We start from the raw sequence: 24825 nt of genomic DNA, 5'->3' as shown, positions 1-24825 counted from the left end.
GTACACAGGCCAGCTCAGAGAATGCTTGAGGTAAGATGCAAGTAAGAGTCTTGTCAAGTGGCTCTATCTTGGATGTCCCAATAAAAACTTCGAACAAAATTTGTCTTCTAGATTCTTATCTAGACTCTGCTCTTCACCCATATAAAACTGCCATAGTTTTGTTAGCATCTTGTCCGCTATGGCCTTGTTGCCTGCAAGATCCAGTGAATTCCTGTCAGTCCACTCTATCTGCCTTCCTTTTAAGCAGCTCAAATACTATAAACTGAGCTGGAAAGCTGGATATAAGTCTATGGAAAATGCCATGTATATTACAGAATGCAAATTTTAAACTATTTCTATAGAAGGGTCTATGGTTATAGAATATAGCCTTCCTTTTATACTCTTTTTATATTTATTGAATTTTTATTTTTGTGCTCTTCTGCTCTGAGCTTGCTTATTATTGTCAAGGAATATCTAGAAGAGAAATGGAGCTGAAGTCATAATGCCCTGTTGATGTGAATGCATACTGCTGGCTCATTAAACTTCTTCCAGTACATCTCTTTATAAAGTTTATGGAAAGCTGGATTTTATGATTTGGTAGTTGTTGAGGAGAATATCTGCTTGAATTTGTTTGGCTCCCATTTGGATTATAAGACAAAAGTTTGGTACAATTGCTGTTAATATCTGTGCACCTAATGTTTCTAAAATTAATTTCTGTAGTTAATAGAGATTTGTGTAATTTTAGCTGGATCAAGAAAGAGCTCAGATTGAAGAAGTTTTACAGAGAGGAGGGCAGTTGCTCCAGCAGCCTATGGAGGACCATAGGAGAGAGAAGATCCGCCTACAGTTGTTGCTTCTGCAGAAAAAGTACAACAGTTTGCAGGTACAGTTATGGTAGTTACTACAGATCATTCATCAATTTTCCCTTTGATATCCCACTTGCAACCTGTAATCCATATTTTATACCTTATGACTCTTTTGTATAAGTGATTCTCTGGGGAAGAGTTAAATGTATGTGCACACAATCTGACTCTCTGAATCTTTGCAATTCCAAAATATGAATTTTCCCATTTCTAGGTTTTGGGGGAGTGGTTTTGATTTTTAAAGTCCCTTTCACAGCTTCACAGAGGGTCACCCTATGCATTGACCCAGATAGGTGGGTGCATCGAGTTGGGCATGTTTTTCACCTGTCTTTGCTGGCCCTTGAACAGAGGTTTATCTCCACTACCAGGCTGTATGGAGTGTGACTATGTATACACATGTACACAAACATACCAACCTCTCAGCATAAGCCCTTTGTGTGACTGAGCCTGCTCCCAAATTCTTCTTCCTTGCTATAGAGGGTATTGGCAGTGACTGCAGCATGTTGTGGTGCTTGCATACACAGGCTGTGTTAAAAATGATTTTTTTCTGGAGGAAAGATGCTCCTTTTAGCTCACCTGTTTGAATCATGCTAGAGCTGAGAAGCTGAGGTGTAGTTGAAAGGTGCAGGGCAAAACCATCAGGTGGACTTTCTACATGTCTATGCTGATAAAGTGAATATTACAAAAATAAATTAGTAGTATTGCATATTTTGGAATTTGCTCCTTCAAATGAATCCCTCAAGTCCTTTTGTTTTTCAAATAAATAAGACCTATTCTGTTCACTACTTCCCTCTTTTTACACCATATTTTCCAATGCGCTGGACTGTAGGAGTGCAGGTCATTTCAAAGGAGGCAGGCGGTGGAACTCTCTCCAGTGTTTTCCCAGTATAAGAAGGAACATGATAGTCTAATGAAGTGGCTGAATGAGGTTGAGGACCGTCTGTCAGGGCTGCAAGGTGTGGAGGATGAACAAAAACTACAGGTAATGAGGCTTCTGTTTCTTAGAACAAACAGTTAATGGTGTGTATGAACTTTGGAGATTCATACACTAGATTTTAATCTAGTCTAGTGATCTTCTTTGGACACTTCTGTGGAAAGAAGTGTTTCAAAATAACAGCATTCATTTTTTGTTAGGAAATTATCAACATATGCTAGTTTGGGATTTCTGCATAGTCATCATAGGTCCAAAAGATCTCATCCTTCAGACCCAAATCTTAGACTGGGATCTGGGCTGTGGGCCTGATTCAGGAAAGTTTGTTTTGCCAGTCTCAATCCATGAGGATTACATTTAACCCTTTTTAAAAACTCTTAACTCAAACAGCCAGATTTAATATCAGTTTGGTGCAGGTATGATAAAAGCCTTGTTTGCGGCTTAAATCCAGTGCCTCTGCATCCTGTGGTCAGGGTATTGTAACTACTCTGCTATCTTTTCCTGCCTCAAGTGCTTACAGAGGAATAACTGCCCTCATGTAATGGATATTATGGTACTCAATGAATGTTAATAAAACAGACAAAGGTTGAGGTATTTCTGATAATGTGTATGTGTGTGTCTTGACAAACAATTTTGCTACTGATATAATGTCAGGGTCTGATAAAACTGTCCAGAAAGTTGTATGTCTTAATTTTTGAGGATACAGATATTTTTTGATTGCTTTTGTTGTGACTTCGGGGATATTTTTTGTTGGTGTTTTTTAAATCTTTTATTTCTCCTCTCCATCCTTAATGTAATTACCATAGAAACAAGTGTTTTAAATATTTTAGGCAATAACAGTGAAGAACCTTGTGAAGCAGTAAGCAATGTCTTGAAAAAGCTTGAGGGCTAGGTCACCTGTCAAGGACTTTTCAATTTCTGCATATAAGGATTTGTAATTAAAATCTATAAATCCTTTTTACTGCTTTGTAACTTTTTTACCCAGAGCTAATACACTTGGTAGCATGCTCTGTCTCCCTGTGAGACTTGCACCACAAAATCGTGATATGGTGCTCTTGGTTCACAGCTAGTGCTTCAGCTGCAGGTGATAGATCCTCTGTCACACAGGCCATTCAGTATCAACTTTTAGATCTGCTGCTCTTTAGAAAGCCTGTTTCACATTATAATGCTCCCATGAAGAGCTGAGCAGCAAAGAGGGCCCAGGGTCTGTGGAACAGTCTGATGTCTGACTGCCCTGTTGGGTCTCCAGCAGTCTCTTCTGGAGACATGAGCCTGTGGACCTGACTAATGCCCTGGAATTTTTTTGAAGGAAATGGAGATCCATGTGTATTTAAAGTAAAACAACATTATTCAGGTTTTCTGTTTGACCATCAGATGCATTGAATGAATCAATTACTGAACAGAAATGGAAAAATGGTGCACGTGCATGGCTCTTTGCTAATGGGGCAGTCTAGTCATACCTCAGATGGGTCCTCCTTGTCACTGTTGATCTCACTGCAGCTTGACTGATCTTCTCTAAGGAAGATACTTTGTTTCCTGTAAAGCCTATTTCTTAAAAGACTATACTGCAGCTAATCCCTGTTACTGCTAGATCCATTCCTGGATAAGTGAATCTGGTTGTTGAATGCAGAATGTCATGTCAATATGGATTACTGTAGCAATTAAAATAGACTGTTGATGGAGAAACATTATCCTTGCTCAGGTCAGCTGACTGTCAGAAAAGGACCACAGAAGTTTTCATTACTGGTTTGAATTTCCAAATTTCATGTGCCTGTGGATTTCTGATATTTCTGATATGGTGCTAAGGCAGCTTGTCTCAAGTGGCTTAATTTTACTTTTATGGCTTGTTTTTTCACTGTCTCTACTAATCAATCTTGAACACTGAAAATGGTGTGAGACCATAATGTTGCTAAAGTGAGAAACAGTCTTACCAAATAGCATCATTTTAGATAATCACTGTTTCTCCAGAATTTTCTTGGATCCACCAGACTTGAAAATTGCAGTGCTTGTTGCTCATTGCAGCCTAGGACTGAGAAGCACTAAATGAATTCTTGACCCACTGGAGTGCAGGTGGCTTAAGCATTCACCTTGATGTAAGGAAGCTGTAGTGAGAGAGAGACAAACTGCTGTTTGGTGTGAGCAAAACAGGGAGGGAAAGGAAGATTTCAGCTGCCAAGCTGGGGAGTAGACTTCAATTGAGCCTTTATGAAATACATTATTTATGCTTTTGTAAGAAAGTGTGGAGGAGAGGACTTATTTATGGTGCTTGAAGGTCATATCTATATATTGATTTGCTGGAAGTAGCTGGATCATAAATATTCCTCATCATTTATGCTTCTAGGGATTATGGAGTTAAAATATCTTTGAAATATTGGTAACCCTTCTGCATTGTAGGTACTTTTGAGTAAGCCTTGTTTTGCCACAGATCCATTAGCGAGGAAAGCCTGCACTGGAAGTTTGCATCTCCTAGAGGTCCTTCTTTTCCAACAGTGCTTTAGTATTTATTTAAATTGGACTGTTCTGCCTTTGTTCAAAATGAGGGAAAGGAAAGGATTAAACCTTAAATTGCAGAGGTAATTCGTTGCCTAAATTCCTGAGAGATTTTTCCAGGTTTTAGGAAGTTGTTTAGAAGTGAAAATGGTAATTTTGCAGATGGTGAATATTGGTAATTTTGCAACTGCAGTGAATATGCAGTTGAAGGCACAGTGCATTTGTTCCTATAAACCGAAGCATTGTCTTGAAGGCTCTTGAAGTATTATTTCTGTAATAAAGAAAATGTATTTGTTTTTCTAGTATGCTTTTTATAGGAGAGGTTCTGGATTACTTCAACATGAACAATTGTTTGCTGACCGCATTAATTAAATGGACATGAGTTTTGGGAAACCTTTTTTAGAAAACTGGCTCTGAAATATATTGAGATTTAAAAACTGGCTTACATAGTTCAACATCCAAGGAGGTACAAGGTTTAATTTTGTGTCAATGTCTAGGGCAGTAGTTTCCAAAATCCACTTGGAAGCAAGTCAGAAAATTTTATTGAGTAGAATCATTAGCAGATTTTGTTCAAAATATATTTAAGTGTAAAGGGGGAGATGGGAAAAAAAATCTGAAACTGAATTCTGAATTGCAGGTTAAACTGTATGCTGAGTATAGGAGAAAATAAATTTTTATTTGACCTCCAGATTAAAAGCATTTTTAGCCATTCTTATTGAGTGGCCTTATTTATAGAATGTTCAGTAATAACCAAGTATTCTCTTTATTCCTCCAATCCTTTGTTTTTGCTAGTATTTAAAAATTTATTAAGCATGCTCTATCAACACTGAAATTAAAGTAGAAAAGGACTAATAAGTCCTCCAGACAGATTTCCTCTTAAATAACCCTAGACTGACTTTTTATTTGTGTATGCTGAAGAAAAATTGTGGGAGGACTGAAGCACTGCTCCTGTAAAGACAGACAGAGGTCTTTTAACCTGGAGAAGAGAGCTCTGGGGAGATTCTTATAGCAATCTCCCAGTACCTACAGGAAAGCTGGAGGGAACTTTTTACAAAGGCATGGAGGAGTAAAACAGGGGGCAATGGATTTAATCTGTTAGAGGGTAGGTTTAGATTGGGCATTAGGAAGGACCTCTTCACTGTGAGGGTGATGAGGCACTGGAACAGGTTGCCCAGAGAAGCTGTGGATTCTGTATCCCTGGAAGTGTTCTAGTATGGGTTTTATGAGATTTTCTGCAAACTGATGTAGAGGAAGTTGTCCCTGCCCATGGCAGGGGTGTTGGAATGAGATGATCTTTAAGGTCCCTTTCCAAACTAAACCGTTCAGATTCTGTGAAAAGGTTGCTTACCTGAGTTTTTTTTCCCCTTAATTAAAAAAAGAACCCAGAGCCAAGCAACCAAAACCAACTTCTGTGATATTTAGGTATTTATCAGGTAACTGTGAGAGAGTTACATAAAACTCCACTTTTTAGCATATTATGCTGCTTTAGAAGTCTGCAGTGCAAGGTAGGGAACAGATGAACAATTAAAAACTCTGCTGTACTGAAGCGCTAATGTGTTTATAGCACTTACATATGTTCACCTTTAAGAGTGAGGGTTTGAGAGAGGAGGGAGCATCATCTCAGTGATAGGAGGCAGCTGGAGGAGATTAACAAGTAGGTATACTCTGAAGGAGCAGCATCTGGAGGAATTCACTGCTTAGCCAAGAAAAGTAATCTGGCCCAAGATGGTGTTACTGGGAAAGCAGAAAGTTTCAGAACATGTCAATGCACAAGTGCAGAATAAGTTTGCTGTGTGCCAACATGTTCTGTTTTAAATCTTGTGCAAGTTTTTTCTAATGAGAGACAAAGCAGTGTGTGGGGAGTGGAAACATAGTAAAGACCAGTGACCTATTCATGTGGGTGATTTCTTGATTCTGAAGTCATGTCGGCTGTGTGAGAATGGGATTTTTGCAATGACTGGGAGTTAGAGAAAACACCTTGTTAACCTGTTGCTGATGGCTGTGCTGTAGAAGGCATCCTGGTGTTTTTTCTTACCTTGACGTATTTCATGTTGTTAGGGAAAACATACTTTGAGTTGTACAGACTGATTTCTTAGGAACTGGGGCCCTCTCTATCCACAGGAAGTTGTACCACTGTCTAAGCCTTTGGCTTTTGCTCTGAATTTCATAGATGGAAGCTGATAAAATATATGGAGAGCCTCAAGAAAATGCATTTGGGGAGCATCAGGGACCAAGAAGCTGGGTTTGTAGCTAAAGCATATGGAGAAGGCCTTGTTTTTAACTGTGGTGCTTGCTTGCTGTACTGAATCAAAAGCACTGCTGAGTATTTTGTGATGCTTTGCTGTAATTCTTGTTTTTAGTAGACTTTAGTAGACTATGCCCTTGCATTCTGTTTCTTTGGTGTGCAATGAATGACTGAGAGCAAATCATATTTAGTAGTAAAGGTTTTGTGGAAGCAAAGCTGTGTCCCTAGTTTCAGAACAGGATGACTGTATTTTACAAAAGAAAAAAAACCCAAACTAACACAAAACAAAGAAAATCCTTAGGAACATTTAGTGCATGTGAAGTCCTGAATCGTGAATATGTGAACATATCTTTTATCTTTTCTGCTGCAGTCCTTGCTTCATTTGCACTACATATGCTGGTTATGTTAGGTTCCTGTTAATTTTAGTGACATATTTGAAATTCTCAGAAACATGTGAAGGAGGAAGATACAGACAGGTGTTTGCAAGCCACTTGGTTAGTGGGGCTTTAATATTTTATTTGTTGCCAGTTCTGCTAGAGATTTTCATGTGCGCACCCAGCCCAGATAAATTGTAAAGTAAAATTCATTGGCTGAAATTGCTATGAGCATACATTTATTCTTCACTCTTTAGAGTGTTCTTAGCTATTAGTAAATCCCACAGTCCCGTGCCTCTGTCTTGCTTGATTTACTCTCCAAGTACAACATGGTGATTTAAAGTTGCTTGAGTTCTTCAATATTTGGAAGTGGGCTTTCTTTTATTTGATAATTTGAAAGAACTAGGCTGTTTTCAGAGATGGTAACGGAATCCTGTTTGACAAGAAACATTTTCTGCTAAAAATATTTTCTGTCAGTCTGCTTTACCTGCCTCTGCTAATTTTTTGCCAGGCATGGCAGAGGGATAGTTTCCTGTAGCAATCTTCCCAATGTTTCAGATCTAGCCCACTATTAGTGTGCCAAGAAAAAGCTGCACTGAATTACAGTTCCTACTCTCTTATCTGCTAACATGGTACTTGGCTAGATAGCCTAGTCTTGCAGCCAGAGCAGAAAACAATTGGCAAGCTCTGGAGGAGTTACTGTCCTTTATTGCTGCAAAATATTGGAGTACTGGTGGTGCACTAATTTATTTTTAAAAAATGGTTAGAAAATGTGGGTGGGGGTGCTTTTTGAAAAGAATATGGATGGGAAATAAGTGTTTCAGTAAATTGGTACCTTGGCGATGAAGCAAGCAGAATGGATTGTAACACTAGATACAAACTCAATCAAGAAGTATTATTTCTGGAAATTGTAAGGATCAAGTTAAGAGAAACAGTGGTACCCTTCCCATTGCTGGGAGTTTTAATCAAGAATAATAGAGTCATTTTGAAGCATGATATCAACTGTTTTCTAACTTTTAAAATAAACAAACTGTCCTGTGCAGGACTTGCAGCTTTCTGAATTCATGTAATCCTGCTAGAAGACCTTTGTTTTCTTTTCTAATGTAGTGAAGTAATAATTCTGAGTATAGTTTATTGATTTAGGATTTTTTCATGAAATTGATTGTTGCTTGAATTATAAAAGGAATTTTCATGTTTTCAGGCAATCCCTGTCCAGCAGAGGTTAAAAGGCCAATTTGCAACCGGAGTTAGGACCTTGCCTTTCTCAGCTGAGTACTTGGTTGAAATCAACAAAGTGTTGCTGGCCATGGCTGATGTTGAACTGCTGCTGAATGGACCAGAGCTGAACACTGGCATCTATGAGGATTTTTCAGCTCAGGAAGATGCACTGAAGGTACTGCATGCCTAAGCATTATATTCAGAGTGGAGAAGGGAAACAGAAGAAAGGCCCCCAACTTTTCAACTCTATTACTACATTTATAGTTTTGCTTGGTATATACAGGATCAATATGCACTGAAAACTAAAAAATTACAGTTCTGTAAGCTAATTTTTCTTCTGTGCATAATCTGGATACAAAGTGTAGCAGCGTGAAACCTGGGTGGGAAGTTGAGGGAGCAAGGTTTAATTTGTTGTAGACACTTGAATTTCTCATCATAGTCTACACTTAGAGAAATGCTAAAGCCCATCTCCTTACATTCCTGCTTGATAGCCATAATACAGCTGCTGTTCTTAGGTTATATGAAAACAATTGCTCAAATAGGAACAGGAGAAAGGGTGATTCTTAACTTTTTATAAAGCTGTGTATAAGGCCACAAGATGATGGTACCTGTTGTGATGAGCAAAACAGCAATATTCTTTCAGTTTTAAGCCCCCCCTTCTTGTTAGCCAGTGGATTTACCTGTGTGATTTATTGTGAGGAAATAGTTGAGGACCTCGCCTTTTTCAAAAGGAGATGAAGAAATCATGCTTGAAAATACTGAATCCTGCTGTCAAATATGAGCTGAGTATGGAGAAGTCTGAGCCTTGGTTAATTCTTAGCATACAAAAGAGCGTGAAACAGATTTCCTCAGAAAATGTCCATTGGGGTTGGGAATGACACATGGCATGGTGCAGTGCAGGTGGGGCTCTCTGGATTGGGAATCATAGCAGGGTCCATGTGTCATATCTATGGTGTAGTCGGACTCTGCCTCTCACCGAGAGCTAATTAGCTCTTTCTGCAGCTGCTATGTAGGTCCTTCAAAAGCTTTGCAGAATTCCAGTCCACTTTTCTGACATGCTTTCCTTTTGGCTGTGTACATGCTTCCATTTGTCATGTTTTGGGTTTTTTTATATATTTTATGAAAGCAAATATGGGAGTGGTGCCGGCCTTTGACAAAGGGGGCAGCCTTTGTTTTGTTGATGAATTTCTCTTAACCCTGCTTACCCTGTTTCTGTGCTGCCTAGAGTGCAATTAGGAGTGGTTATGTTAAGACAGGTTTAGAATACTTCATTTTGGTGCAGGTGTCGCATCTGATTTTGAAGTTTTGGTATAGTCTAAGGATGTTTTCAGAAAAAGCAAATAGCAGAGCATAGAATTTTTAGAAGCATTACTGTTTTAAATTCAAAAAGATAAGTAAATTCCACTGTCTGCATGGACTGTTTGTCTTCTGAATACCAAGGCAGTCTTACAACAATATCTGGTTTAAAGGAATTTTCACATCATATTTCAGTGGTATTTGAAATTGATTACTTTAACTTTGTCATTTAAATGTAAAACCTTTATGCAGCCTTATGCTTTTGCAGTTCTGTGCATATGGGAGGTTACATGAAGCATGATGAAGTTGCATTTTGTGGTCCATTTTTTTTCATGAGGAAACAGTATGTGTAGTGACATCTTCACTATTTGTTTAATAGTGAAGATAGTGTTGTTTTGAGAAGTACAGTGTGCCCTTAGCCCTAGGAACAAATTAGATATATATGAATTATTACATCCTTTTCATAAATAGCTGAAAAGGATACACCCTTAAAGGGTATGATGAGCTATTTAGTTCATTTGCTAAAACTGATTTAAACTGTAAATGTTACTGGTGGTCATGGTCTTACTGTAGATGCTGATTTTTGGAAAAGAATTTTGAAAATATTATGTTTTGGTATTTTTATTTCCTGCTGATGTTGACTTTACTGATGGCTTGTGCCATTACTGTACTTGCAGAGCATAAAAGATATTTTGGATAAACTTGGGGATCAAATTGCAGTAATACATGAAAAGCAGCCTGATGTTATACTGGAAGCATCTGGACCTGAGGCAGTACAAATAGGAGATGCACTAACACAGCTGAATGCAGAATGGGACAGAATTAATAGAATGTACAATGATCGTAAGTGGTAAGTCAAGCATGATAGGTCTCTGTGGCCATATGGTAAATACTTTATGTACATGTTTTATATAAGTGCTTTTCAAATGTACCTTAATGATGAAGATGAATTTGGGAGTTATCAGTTTTTATTTGTTGGTATTACAAACTAATTTCCAGAATTATTGAAAGTTTAAACTGTTAACACGGAAATTGAAATTTGGCTGCTTTCATGAGGCTCATTGTTTCTAGTCTGTGAAATAGAAGGTTTTGTTTATAGAACATAAAATTTTGGTTTTTGTCAAGGCATCACAAAGCAAAGTTCTAGAAGAATAATGTTGAGTAGAACATCTTTTAATGAAAAATTCAAGGCTGATTTATTTTTTTTTGAAGCAAAGATGCAGTTGGAAAGAATATGGTTTTTAAAAGCATACAGCACCTATGACAGTTGTCAAAAATATTTGTTGTAAGTACTTGAAGATGAGAGATGACCTGATTAGAAAATGTTGTTGTTAGGAAAACAAGAGAATACTAAAATAAGTACTTAAGAAATATGTATTTCTAATTTCCTTGCCACAAATAGGTGTAATTTCACTTGGGCAAAAAGTTTGATTTCTCCCCACCCCTTACAGAAGAGACATTAAACTTTTTACATTATCTGAATCAGTTTTAAAACTTTAAAAACAAGCTCCATACCACGTAGTGATTCTTGGTAAAGTGTATTAGAGGAATATTCAAGTTGAAATTTGTAAAAGTGTCAAAGTACATGTTTGGAAAGTTACCACGAAGCTGAAGGTGCTCACACTGCAAGCAGCAGTGTTCACTGAGATTGTTGCTATGCAAAAAACCCCTTAATGGCTGAAAATTATTCAATAAAATTTAAAATTAAATGCAAAGGATTATACTGTACTTCATCTGCTTTTACAATACTTCCTTTTTAATGATGATGTAAGGTAATGGATGATGCAGAAGTTTTGTAGAGCATAATGTATACCTAACAATGTTTACTTGCTTTGTAGCACCAGAAATCTGATATCAAAAACATGTAGTAGTGTATTTTGAAGAGGTGTTTTTAGGAAGAATGTGTGTTACATAAGCTGATGTTTCCAACTCTTAGAGCACTGATAAATGTGTGGGGATATAAAAAAATCAGTTAATGGTATCATCCAAATAGAGACTTCCAGAAATTCTGGGCCCCTCGATGAGTTAAAAGATCAAGATTTCTAATAACTCAGCCGGAAATGTTGTTTCACTGTGGCTTCTTAAATCAGAAAACAGTGATACCAGCTATGTAGAGCTCTGTGCTCTTGCTGGGTGCTCGTGGTCACCTGCTGAATTTGGAGACAACTGCTCCCGAATCTGGTGCCTGTCCATATTTGCCTGTAGCTATTTTATTGTCCTTATAGATACTGTATGCACTAAGCTTTAGTTATGCCTTTTTTCCACTTGAAGCTTACTTGGAAAGCTTTAACTAATGTTAACATTTTGTGAGTACAGCTGAATTTACTACTCAAATTTAATTTAAGTATCCAGGGCTAACCAGAAACCTTGTCTTCTTGTTGAAAAAGTTAAGTGAATTAAAGAGTAAGTTCAATGTTCATAAAGAAGTGGCAAAATGCAACAGATGCCTCTTCAGTCACTTCGCTGATACAAATTAATCTTGACCTTCAAAAAGTTTGTAAAGCTCTGCATATTAATGAGAATAATATTGGGCTTCATTTTCATGCAAAAAGGGACTACTGGACTACTAATTTAGATAAATGATATGTAGCTTCTTAAATATATAAAATGCTGCAATTTTAATAGAAGCATTCTCTTTGGTCACTGAAGACATTATTAATTGCAATATTAAAAGGGCATTAGTATTTTAAAACCCTTTCTGTTACAAAGAAGAATTCTTAGTCAAGTTTAATCTTGCTTTTCCCAGTGTTGCACTAAGTATAAGCTGGATGACTATCTCCTTAATCGTCATTGGCTTTTTTCTGTTTTGAGTGGGTGGAAATTTTGACAAAATTAGAAGCATCTGAAGCCTCTGGCAAAAGATTTAGTTTTCAGAGGTAGTAAAGATTTTGTGATTGAATGCCAGCTAAGTAGTTAAACCTTTGGTAAATGCTCTGATGAAGCCAAGAACAAGTTTAATTCAACTTTACTTATCAAAACTTCGAAGTAGTCACCTAAATCCAGCTGACTACATTTGCATTTGAACATGTGTAGAGTAAAAAGTGTGGGTTTTGTATGTATATATAGATTTAATGTTTGTAAGTGCTGGTTTGCTAGGTCTGCTCATTTTGCTGTGGGTTTTCTCTCAGTGCTAAAAGTGTTGATGACTTGGGAATAAGATGTGGTTTGGAAACAGTGGATTCCTGCAGAGGAGGCAAATGATAGCCAAGTTCTGGTGCAATAGTCACAGGAATTTGGTACTTTTGGCTTTCAGATGAGGCAGTCTGTAGGGAAACAGCAGCATATGCATCTGACTCAAAACTGGAGTGAAACTTTGCTCATCGCTCAAAATACTGATGGAGCTGTAGTCTCACAACAGAAATGGTGCAAGTTAAAACTTTTTATCTCAGTGTTCTCTGAAGTTTTAGAAGTTCATATTCTGAAAAAGTCATGTGGCCAAAACTCCCTGAAAAACTGTAATTTTTAAGGAAGCCTTTAAAATCATCTTTTAATCTATTTTAAGTGCTCAGAATGTGTCTTCTCATTAAATGTGGGATGAGTTACTGTCATGAGACAATATGCTTAGACTGAAACATATGTAAGAAATAAAGGGACATTGAGATTTGTGGTCAGTGTACAGGTTGGTCTAGGGTATTAAATCAAGGTATGTGCTGAAACTGAAATGGTAGAACTAGGAGATAAGGTTAGAAAAATTAAGGTGGAGATTTTTAACACTTCTTTAAGTCTTAAATTTTTTTAAGACTTCTTTTAAGACTTGTTTATTGGCTAATAATAAGAAGAACAAAGAAGCCCCGTATATGTCAAGAAATATGGATCTTTTGTAAAATGAGACTTAATTTTGATGAAATTAATCTCACTAAGAATTCTGGGATTGCTGACTTTTATTAGTGAAAAAATAGTTGCAATGGTAGCTCTTCAAAGTTTGGTTGTAGATATCTTTGTTATGCTGCTAATTTCAGATTGTATCTATAAATGGGCAATAACCCTGGAGTCTTTACTGTTGCAATCATTTGCAATTGTTTGCAGTAATGGGCTGCAAATGACATAGTTCCTCAGTAAAATTAGAGGGTCTGATTAATAGTAGTCTTGGCCTCTTAGGTCTTTAAAGATGACCGTTTTTATTAGTTTGGAATAGTTAATAATCAACAAATAGAAAACAAGCCACTCCATTCCTTTCTGACGTGTTTTTCTCAAGCTCTCACTTTGTTAGCTTGTTAACATAACAGAACTCTCATTTTATTAAAAACAAATTTCTGACTGTGATTATTCTGTTCCATGCAAGAACATGTTGCCCTTCAAATTAAGCAACATGTTAATTTGAGGCTGCAAAGATGATGACAATGAATTATATGGTAAATTATTGTGTGATTAAATTCTAGAAGACCTACTTATGTGTGCTCACTGGTAATACTATATAATCAAATATATAATCTATATAATCAAAATCACCTTCACTTGATAAATTCTGGGCACCAACACCCCATTTTCTCCTTATGAAGGAGAAAAAAAATCTGAGCAATTAATCATATCTCATATTTCACACTGTCTGATAGCTGAATTATTTCACGATAAAGGAGGGAGAGGGTTCTGCAGACCAATTTAAAGTAGCTAATCAATCTTTATTTTTTAAGTGATAGGGCAGTCCTCAGCAAACTTGTTCTTTCTTCCTTCAGCTGGAAGTTAATGACAGTGTGTGCTGTTGGCTTTCGCCAGCGGCTACTGTGCCAGGAAGCCTTCAGTGCTTGGACTTAGTTAACCAGGCTGTTAGTCTTTCTGTCCTGCAAGGCAAATTTCTACTCACTGGAGTGGGATTCCTAGCTTTCTAACTGAAATTTTGGGTAATTTTTCAATCCTTTGTTCTCCCACAGTTGCTTTGACAGAGCGATTGAGGCGTGGAGGCAGTTCCACTGCGATCTCAACGATCTCTCCCACTGGATCGCGGAGGCTGAAGCGTTGCTGGCCGATGCGCGCGGCCCGGATGGCAGCCTGGAGCTGCAGGCAGCTGGGCTGCATCAGCAGGTACGTGGGACTGGGGCAGAAAATGAGCAAGCTGGAAGCAGTCTAGATTTTCATCTAAAATTGTAGTTTTATAGACATATGGATTTGCAGAGAGGCTGTGCAATTACACTTCAAAAAGCAGAAACTCTTAACATTTCCATTTTGGCTGCAGTTTAAAATTTATTCTTGGGAAAGAACTCAACTCCTACTTATAGTATGAGGCTATATGATCACTCTTAGTATGGATTGGTTTGAGATAATTTGATAATTCAAATGTCGGTATAATTTTTCCGTTTATAACTTTTTTTAATGCTTCAAAAATATGTTAATCAGATAAAAAAATCCAGTATAATATTTCACTTACCTTTGACTCATAATTTAAAAAAATGGACCCCAATAAAGGTAATTTTTAACTTAGCAGATTATTTAATTAAACAAATGTCTTTTGGAGATACTGCCTCGTACAAAAAATCTAGACAAAGAGAAGATTCCAATTGCAGGGGTCTTATGTGTGATTTTTAGATTTTGGAATTTAGTTCTCTGTTTTTTTTTTTTTTAATTTTACTTCCTTTAAAATAAGGAGAAGAAAGCATAACTTTAAGGATCAGTTTTTTTTTTTCTTTTGGAAGTATTAGGTATCCAAGTGTCAGACGTTTGTTGTAAAAGAAAATTCAGTTCTAAGACACAGCTTCTGTTTTATCCTTGTTGCTGCTTAAAGTTTTCTTCTAGGGCATTTTACTCCTCTCTTTTGAATCATCTTATTCCTAATCTAGTTGCAATGAAATTTTTGCTAACAGTGTAGGACTTTTGTAGTCATTAGGGGTGTTTGAAGATTTAATCCCAACATCATCTGACTTTTAGCTTCATGGATTTTCCATGGTGTCTGGGACCTTGGCAGCACTGCCATAATTATCCTAGCTAAAATACTCCAAAGGTAAAGAAATATTTGGGGTATAGATTATGAAAAGACCGGATTAAAAGTCAAACCATGTGTTAGAACCAATTGGAAGTGCTGTACATGAAGAGAAAAGGAATCAAAGAAGAGTGTTGATTTTAGAACTGGTGGCCTAAATGAATTCTTGTGATTCTTTGTAATATTCATAGCCTATACTGTGTCACTATCTTCTTATGACACCTAGAAAATTGAATTACATTCAATAAAAAACATTAATAACTTTGTCAACAGCATCCATTTCTAAGTAAGATGGTTTTAAGTGCCTCTATTAGTAAAATAATATGCACCAGGATTCATCCTGCATATCATGAGCCAGATCAAAGTCACTTCAGGTCAGTAATAAAATTTTGTGTGGCTTTTATGTTTCTGACAGGAACTTGAAGAGGGAGTCACCAGCCATCAGACCAGTATTTCAGCATTGAACAGAACTGGGGAAGGGATAATACAGAAGCTGTCTGCTACAGATGGGAGCTTCCTGCAGGAGAAGCTGGCAGGATTAAATAGACGCTGGAAAGCAATCACAGCAGAGGTCATGGATAGACAACAGAGGTAATAAGTTAATAAAAAATCTGGATGTCTGAACAGATGCAATAAGGAGAATTTCATTGAGTAGACACTGGGAGAGAGAGTGCATTCTATTGCATGCTGTCATTATTAATATGAATTTTCCTAATGTTTGGAGCTCTGTTTTGAACTGTCTTCTAGAACAAATTTCTCATAAATACACCTACAATTGACTGCTTAGTAAGTCTTTGTTTAGAACAACTCACAAAATGACAACCACAAAGCTACTTTTTTTACAGTGTTCCTTTCTCTTAAAAATAATATCCTTATAAAGCCAGACTTTTTTAGGAATAAATTCTCAGCTACTTTCGCTGGCTGAAGCTGAACTTGTAAGTACCTTACACTAAGTTTTGTTTTATCACTGACAGAGATACACTAATTGAACCAATTTGTATAGTTCTTAGATTTCCACAATATTGTAAATTAAGAACTTTATATAATTACGTGTTTTTAACATCTCCCAATATGTTTAGGAAAAAAATAGTAATTTAGGACTGATGTGTTGGATTTCTTGTTTCACTTTTTAAGGCTAAAAGGAGAGAACCAGCAGCTGATAGAGTACAGAAAGAAGCTTGATGAGCTGCGTTGTTGGTTGGAAAATGTTGAAAATGCTTTGGACACAAGATTTACATTCAACCATGAAGAAAACTTGCAAGAATTACAGGCAAGCCTGATTAGTGTTTAAATATGTATACATCTGTATGTCTTGTGTAAAGCATGAGGGCATGGCTTTTGAGGAGGGGAGTTTTCACATTGTGAACAGCCAAAGAAATATTAGGGTTGTGTGAGACAACTTGGTGAGATTTCTTACACAGGAAAGATGCACCTCGAAATGGAGTTGGTTTGAGTTGGCAACTGGTATGTAGCCAGAAGATGGTGTCTTTGTATGAGGCAGTGAGAAATAGATATATTGCTGATAAAATTTAGTAAGTAGAATTTCACTGGAGTTGATGTGTATTTGTCAACTTTATATTTGCTAAAACCTACAGAAAAAAAGCTGATAACCTTAAATGGTAAGTAACCATTTACTGGGCAGTTGTAATAAACTGCAAGGGTTTTGGCCATTTTAAGTTAGTTGTGTGCATATGTGTGTATTTTTCCTGTTCTGCCTCTGGCTTTGCAACAAAACATCTTTGGTTTCTGAAATCCTATAAGAACGAGAGGAGTAGTCAGTCCAACTAACCTGCTTGCTTGTTTCTTAAAAATCATTAATTTAAAAAAAGGCAACAAAAAACCCCAATGAAATCCCAACCAACCTCTTTTATACCAAATCTAAGATAAAAGTCCTGAATAAGTGTTTATAAATGATGTAAAGTAGTTGAAGTTGTGTTTGCCTAAATAAATTCCCTCATGTCAGTTGAGTATTTCCTGCTTGTCACCAAAGTGTAATTTTTCTTGTCATCAACCTTAATATAAATGCTGGAAGTGAAAGGTAATAAATGTTTCAATAATTTCTAGATCAAGCACAGAAACCGAAATAGAAGCTTCTCCGTGTATGTTCAGGGAAATGTCTAATATTGGAGTTAAAAGAAAGCTTTCCTCCTCCTTTAATTAAGCATGTATGCATTTTATTGCATTTTATTCCAGTCTAAAACGCTTCTGTCCGTTTTAGGTCTTAAGTGAAGAGATGGAAGTTCTGGGTGACAAACTGGAATGGCTGAAGGGAACTGAATCTGAAGTACTGTTGGATAAAAATATTGATCTTCAGGAAAAAAACCAACTTTCTGATTGCCTGCAGTCCCTCAGTGTGAGGTGGAATAAGGTGTGCATTTCTTCAGCATTGGGTACCTGAGCATTGGTTGAAAATAGAGTGGTATACTTGGAATGGTTGTTTTCCTTTTCATGTATCTGTGACACGTGGCATGTACATAAAATGATTAGGGAACCATACAGGCTTGATCAGGAAATGCACCCCAAACCACTTACACATGAAAATATTGATAGACATTTTTCCATCAGATTGAGTTAATTTACTTAGCTTTGGTTCTTCTGTTTCCTTTTTTCTTGTATTGGCTTTTTTTTTTTTAAGAAGGATCACAAGTATCAGCTAGATCAAAAATATTTTGTTTGAGTCAAACAGCAAATATTAACTTGAAATTTAGAGTAAATCTTTGTTATGTAGGAAAGTTGAATGCTTGTAGCAGTTAAGAGGAAAAGAAATGAAGCTGTGGTAAAGCTTAGAAAATTTTACCAAGTATGTCTGGGATTCTTCTTAAACATTACTGTAACTTAGAAACTTATTTGTTCAATCTCACTGGCAAGGCTGGTTGGAGTAAAGCAAAACCTGTAGATCCAAATGAAAAGTAAATTATTTTAGATTATTTTATGGATGACAGATGTAAGAATTTATTGAGGAAAGGGGCTTTTGATAGTTCAGGGAAAGAAAAAGATGTGTTTTTACCAGCTCAGCCATGAAAATAGGGATTCCTCCACTGCTTTGAGCACTAAATTTTCATCACTGACTCTAAAAAACTCTTAGAAAGAATATAGACACATTTGTTTTTACTACAATGGAGTAGTAACACTTTCGTCAATTAGTTGCCTATTTCTTTACCTAGTGTGACTGACAGCAAATCATGCTTTGCATCATCTTTTCTTCAAAGTATATTCAAATAATGAGTTATAGTTTTGGTGCTTAGACAGTAAAGACCATGGAAACAGCCTGTCTATAACAATTTGTTTCTTTTCAATATTTAGGTGTTACATTGGGATGTATTGAAAAAACACTTCAGCACCTCTTGAAGTTTTTATCATTTTTTAAAGGATACCTTCCAAAAAATAATTGAAATATATCTGAGGCATGTTGTAGAATATTTTGCCTTCCAATTAGAGATTACTTTTCTGCCATTAATATAGTTTGTGTTACTGTTTTTATTTCTCTCTGCTGGGCTATAGGTGTTCAGAGAAGTGCCTGACAAAATGAGAGAATTGGAGGCATTTGTTGGACAGTCCCGTTTTGTTACAAAGACAAAGCCTCCTGGTGAGTGATTGGTCCTTCTTAATTGTCTTGAGTGTAATCCTCTTTGCAGTCAAAAGTAATTAAAAAAGAAAAAAAACTCTATGGACTTAGACAAATAAGAAATGTTGAAGCATTGTGCTGAACTTGAGGCTGCCTTCTCATTGCTGTGGGGGAGAGGGAATATTTGGGTAGGGAAGAAGTCACTTCACTCTTCAGGAATGGGGGAGTCTTTTGGAGTTCCTCTAACAGTTGTGAAATGGAGAAATTTTTATAAAGCTTAGGCCTCCTCATCAGGACTAGGTACAGAGTAAGAATCAAAATAGCTGTGTTTGTGACAGCCTGTTTTTGTGATTTGTTTCCTGTGGATTTGTGGTCATGCTTTTTACTAATTAAGATCCCCTAGAAGCTTTCCATACAGCTAATTATTTGTAAAGTCTCTCTTGCATGCGGATTTTTTGCAGTCCTATAAATAAAGGCCATTCTGCTTCTTTTGGCTTGGCTGGGGGGACAGATGGGTCTCCCTCATCTGCTAGATACCTACCTTCTTGAATCTCTTAGGGAAAGCTGTCTATATATGTGTTCTTGTATCACACACTGACACTGGTCATATTTTCAAGTTGTTGGAAGCAATTCAGCAAATACAGATTGTAAACAAAATGCCCAGGTTTCCCTTTTGGAAATTTAGGCAAAGAAGACAGCCCTTGCCTGAAAAAAATTGCAACTCAAACCTCAGTGAATTAACTCTATTTTTTTTTTCTTCTTAATTTCAGCATCGGTAAACAAAATTTGAGGCAAGACAACTTCTGTTTTAATCATTTTAAAACCTTGAATTCAGCTTGTTCTCCTTTCTTACAACATGTTTGTTAAACAAAACTCCTGTGTTTTGTTGTTTGAGGGAAGTGTGAGATATTCATTCTTTGGCCTGATGTAGCTTAGTATTTCTTGGAACTAGAACACAACTTCTGGAGTGAATCTTACTATTCATTCAGCTCATTTCTCACTTCTTTCTTGTGTCAGGTTAAAAAGAGAGAAAGATGTGACTGAACTAGTGGGCATCTGTCCCTTCCTCAGACAATTGTATAATGCCAGGTCCATGAAGCATCTGTTCCAGAAGCTTCACTTGTGCTCAAGTGAATTCTGAGCCAAGAGTGGAGAAGACCTTTTTGTTATAGTACAAAACTGAGGAAGATATCTTTAGATGTTTATCTTAAACAAAAATATTTGGTTTATGCTTAATAAATGTCAATGAGTGTTTAGCTTCATTCCATTAGGTTTAATTTAATTTTGTCTTTGCAAGTTTTCATCTTGTTTATTTTGAATTTAGGCTGAATCATTTGGGTGAGTCTTTTTGGCCTGCAGTAAGAAAATAGCTGCCTTAAAGGTGCATAAGTCTCATTACTTAGCTTCTGGCTGTTAAAATACAATTTTTGCTGTGCTTTCTCTGTAGATGCTATTGCATATTTATTGGAATTACAAAAAGCCCCCTGTAATTCCCAGAACTGCTCGTGTGGCCATGACTACTTTTTCTTTAACAGAACCCTCACACTCTGTTTCAGATATCCAAAAGGTGGTGCTAGCATCTTCTTCATTGGAAATTCCTGTTCAGACTCAGCAGGCTTTGGAACTTTCTGCACCTGCTGATCTGGACAAAACTAGAACTGAGCTAGCTGATTGGTTGGTACTGATTGACCAGATGCTCAAGTCAAACATAGTCACTGTGGGAAATACTGAAGAGATCAATCGGACTATTGCACGAATGAAGGTATGTGCTTTTGTGAGGGCTAGTAGAAAATTGTCTCACATTTTATTAGTTCTTACATTCACTAAATAAACCAAAAGCAATAACATGTTTAAAGGGGGAAAATCCCTGACTGCAACTAAATGCATAACACAAAAGTTACACTTTAAATGCTCTTGTTACACTCCTTTCTCCTTCAGAGCCATTTTCTGTTTATTCTTGTGTCCCTGTGTGAGCTAAGCTCACAGTTATTTTTTTTGTTTAAAACAAAGAAATTGGAGAATACCTCCTGGCATCTTTTGGGGTTTGTAATAGTTGACTTACATGGAAGTCTTTAGAGCAGTTTCATGTCTGCTTAGTGGGTGACCTTTGATTCACTCTTTACTGGTTTCTAATGAGTTTTGTTTGCTGTAGTTACACTAAACTGATTTCCAGAGACATGCTAAGAGGATTAAAAGTCGTAATATAAATGCCTATGATGTAAATGTTTGTTTCTGTTGATAGCTCATGCCATGTTGGACTGTGACTAAGGGCAGTATATGTGATGTGTATGTGGCTGTTAAGGTTCATTTTATTTGACTTAATGTCAATTAAGTGTAGAGTAAAAGTTGTAGGCTAAACAAGTGCTAAAGTGTTCCTGTGAGAATCTCACATAGTCTGGAATTTGGAAGAATAACGTGATGTAGCTTTGGAAACACTTTCTTTTAACTGTATAATACTTGTAATGTTCTGGTACATGTAGAAAACAAAGGTTTATAGAGCAACATTATATAGTCTGATTTTTCCTTCCAGTTGTTGTTCTTCACTTTCCCCCTGCACCTACTGCTGCTTCTGGTATATATAAATGATGCCAGCTTGGTTAGGGGAAAAATAAGTTAGGGAAACTTATTTTCATCTAAGTCTATGAAAGATAGATATTGGAAAACATTGTGCAACAGCTGTAGTAACGATGTGGTTTGTATAGGTTAACCTTCACCTCTGGATTTTCAGTAACTGCAATTTACAATATTTTAGCTTTTTAAAGCAGTGCTATAATACTGTGACAGTTCAAGGGTCACAGTAATGATGGGACCAGCTGTATAGTTGTTGAGGTGTATGTATTTTTTTACCTAAATAATACAGATGAATTTTAACTATTTTCTGCTTTTTGGACTTAAATACAGATAACCAATGCAGATATGGACCATCGGCACCCTCAGCTTGATTCTATTTTTACATTGGCTCAGAATTTGAAAAACAAAACTTCCAGTTCAGACATTAGGACAGAGATCACAGAAAAAAGTAAGTTTATCCATCCTGTGTTTGCAAATACATGGTTTTCATGGCAGTAAAAAAAAAAAAACAAAAACTTCATATCTTTTTCTAAAATTCTTGATTGAGCATAGCTGAAGTTGCCTTCCTTGAAAAAGAAAAGAAAACTTGGCAATTAAGTGGCTTTTACTTAAACAGTCTAATGAAAATTCCTGGAACGAGAATTGCCTCTTGTTTTTTTGATTGGCTGTTTTTTCAAGTATGAAGGTCAAGAGTTTTGCTAGGATTTTGAAATATTTTGTGAAGATTTTGGGTTGCTTCACAGCCACAGACCCAGGGATGAGGATTTTATTTACTGAGAAAAGGAGCTAATCATGTTTCTTTTTTTTTGTTGAACTCTGAGGCACTGGACAGTTAAAAACATGAATGTATTGACTTTAGGGCAATGACTTTGTGTGTGTACTTTGAAAATTGTTCACTGAGAGTAGAGCTTTTAATTAACTGACATGTACTTGAAAATTTAATTTCCAATTTAAAGGCCTCCACTCCCTTTGAAAATTTATTTTACTGGTACCTAAGAAATGTACAATTATCACAATTTGAAACTAGTGGGCAGTCTGTTTTTTCAAGTCTTAAGCTTTGCTGGTTGCTAAGATTAGAAAATTCATGTAGCAGAGAATACCATAGTTAAAAGTAAAAATGGAAAGATTTTTTTTTTTTTATATTCTTCTCTGTAATGTACTTTTCCTTTACTCCATCTGCATTAATTTCTTTGGTGTCCATAAAACTTGGAGATGATGTGGTCAGATGGGAAGCCCAGATGGATGGTTGTTCTGGAGGTCTGATGAGATGGCATCTGCTGTCTGAGGTTCACAGACTATGGACTGGTAGGAGCAGTAAGATTCAAAGCAGCAACTTGGTTTTGCAGTCACTCAGAACTAGGGGTGAGGTGGAAACTCAGGGCAGGATAAGAACCATGTAGTCCATGGGAGTCAGTCAACAAGAGCACAGGGGGTCAGTCACAAAACATTCTGGATTCTTCAGAAAAGCTGAACAAGAAATAAAGGACTCTGTGTTGGAAGTTTGAGTTCCCCTATAGTCGTGCACATCCAGGGTGGGAAAAGAGAAGTTGTATGTGGTGCCATGGATTAAGCTTCCAGTAGATACTTCAGGTGTGTGTGAAGATTTTCTGCCTGTCAGGAAACATGAAAATTGAAGGTTTTGTTACCACTGACCTTTGTTAAGAAAAGTTTGCTCTTTGAAGAAAAGAAGCTCTGGGCTGCTTATGCACCTTGTTGTTTAAACACTGAGTATGTATAGACACGGAATATATATCAGAATGTACCAATGTCCTACAACCTTCTGGGAGTCTGCTCTGTGTCATCAGATGAAGCATAATTACTCAAATTGATTGGAGCAGAGAAACAGAAAAGGTTCCTTCTCTGGAACTTTGCTCCCAATTGCTTTATTGACACTTAGAATTGAAAAAAGTCTCATCAGGAATTCTTTCTAGTTCTTCTGTCTGTGATATCAGGCTGGTGCCCATGACAGCTTTTTCTAGGAACTTACCTCTCAAACCCACCAAGTCCTGAGGCTACCAGGAATTGTCATTGTTTTTCTGTCCTGTTTAGCAGGAGGTAGAAAAAAGGGTAGATATGTCAGCAGTGTAGAGGGTAAGGTTAATCTGTCCATTAATAAGAAAAAGTATACAAATAATATTCGTTCTGTAATACCAATACTATGTGAACATCAAATATCTGTTCTTGAAAATTAATTCACTAGCTGCCTGTGGGTTGAAATGGATGAATCTATATTGCACAAATTATTAGGTTTGTCTACCAGCCTGTTGAAGTGATATTTACTCTGACAGGTCGGCTTTGCTGCCACAGTCCTTGAGAGATTTGTGGAACTAAACAGAATATTGTTTAATGTATTAAAGTTAAGAGATTTTTTTTCAAGCAGATGAAGCACAATGGCTTTGTATAATTACAAAAAGTTAAAAAAACTGTAAACCACTTAAATGGTTTCAATTTAAGTGCAACCTTTGGCATTTTGCTTCATGGAAAATTGAAATTACTTGAGGATCAAGAGTATTAATTTTTTAATAAAATTGCATACTTACTGTTAAAATAAATACATTGGATGTCTTACATACTGTCTACCTCTTTCTGATCAGAGTAGCAAGATGCTCAAGAAATCCAGCTTAGTCTTTTTCATTTTGCTTTTTTCCATTAACTTTTTTATAACATTGTTTTTTATCACATTATTTAGTTATATAATTTGTTCCCTTTAGCTATCACAACAGGTAGTAGAGAAACCTGTTTCCACCTCTATAGACTTTCAAGTAATACACTTGCTTTAATGGTCTTGTAAGTATCCAGGAAAATGTATGATGCCAGGCATTTCTCTCCAAAGACAGATTCACTGCTTTTTGTGATGCACTATTTTTGTTCTAGGCTCTTATGTTGTGTTTTTCACTCCTTTGTTATTAAAGGTTAAGTGTGTTTATCCATCATCTAATGAAACTATTTATTGAGAGAGGAATGGAATTCCTTCCACTTGAAGGGAGTGGGGTGTAACCAATAACTTCTCTCTTCTGCTGGATAATCTACTAAATTCTGTAGAAACCTGTGCTGGAGTTAAATTGCCAAAGTAGTTTTTTATACCTTGTATAATGTTTCTACACTGGCCAAAATTGCAGTACAGGTGCCATGAGACAGTGGTCAGTGCTCATTTGCTTTGTACAAGCAGTCAAACCAGTATTTATTTACTTATTTGTACTGGTTTAAGTTACCGATGCACAAAGATGACTTACTGGTCCTATTATCCTAAAATCACCCTAGGAGCCCTGCTGTTGGCATACCTCTGCCATAAAGTTTCCTATATGTGTGTACTTTAAAAGTGAATAATGACTCTGAAATATCCCAGAAATAATAGTTGTTACTTGTATGATGTCCTCCTCAA

The 24825-nt window shown here is 36.6% G+C and overlaps 1 protein-coding gene across 6 annotated transcripts in view; it reads left to right on the top strand.

Moving 5' to 3' along the window:
- UTRN (utrophin) overlaps positions 1–24825 on the top strand; it is a 338373-nt gene that overhangs the window by 124682 nt on the left and 188866 nt on the right. For 5 of the 6 annotated variants that reach the window (XM_059841749.1, XM_059841750.1, XM_059841747.1 and 2 more), the window contains 11 exons: positions 725–862; positions 1672–1824; positions 8084–8275; positions 10074–10246; positions 14265–14415; positions 15723–15898; positions 16442–16577; positions 17526–17675; positions 18809–18893; positions 20429–20634; positions 21774–21891. In XM_059841749.1, the coding sequence (XP_059697732.1) occupies positions 725–862; positions 1672–1824; positions 8084–8275; positions 10074–10246; positions 14265–14415; positions 15723–15898; positions 16442–16577; positions 17526–17675; positions 18809–18893; positions 20429–20634; positions 21774–21891 (1678 nt within the window). The remainder of the gene's footprint in view (positions 1–724; positions 863–1671; positions 1825–8083; positions 8276–10073; positions 10247–14264; positions 14416–15722; positions 15899–16441; positions 16578–17525; positions 17676–18808; positions 18894–20428; positions 20635–21773; positions 21892–24825) is intronic. The other variant, XM_059841751.1, reaches the window with a different exon arrangement.

The sequence above is a fragment of the Haemorhous mexicanus genome, chromosome 3 (assembly GCF_027477595.1).
Source record: "Haemorhous mexicanus isolate bHaeMex1 chromosome 3, bHaeMex1.pri, whole genome shotgun sequence".
Lineage (NCBI taxonomy): Eukaryota > Metazoa > Chordata > Aves > Passeriformes > Fringillidae > Haemorhous > Haemorhous mexicanus.
The sequence above is the reverse complement of the archived record's forward strand: the minus strand, read 5'-3'. Positions and strand labels throughout refer to the sequence as shown.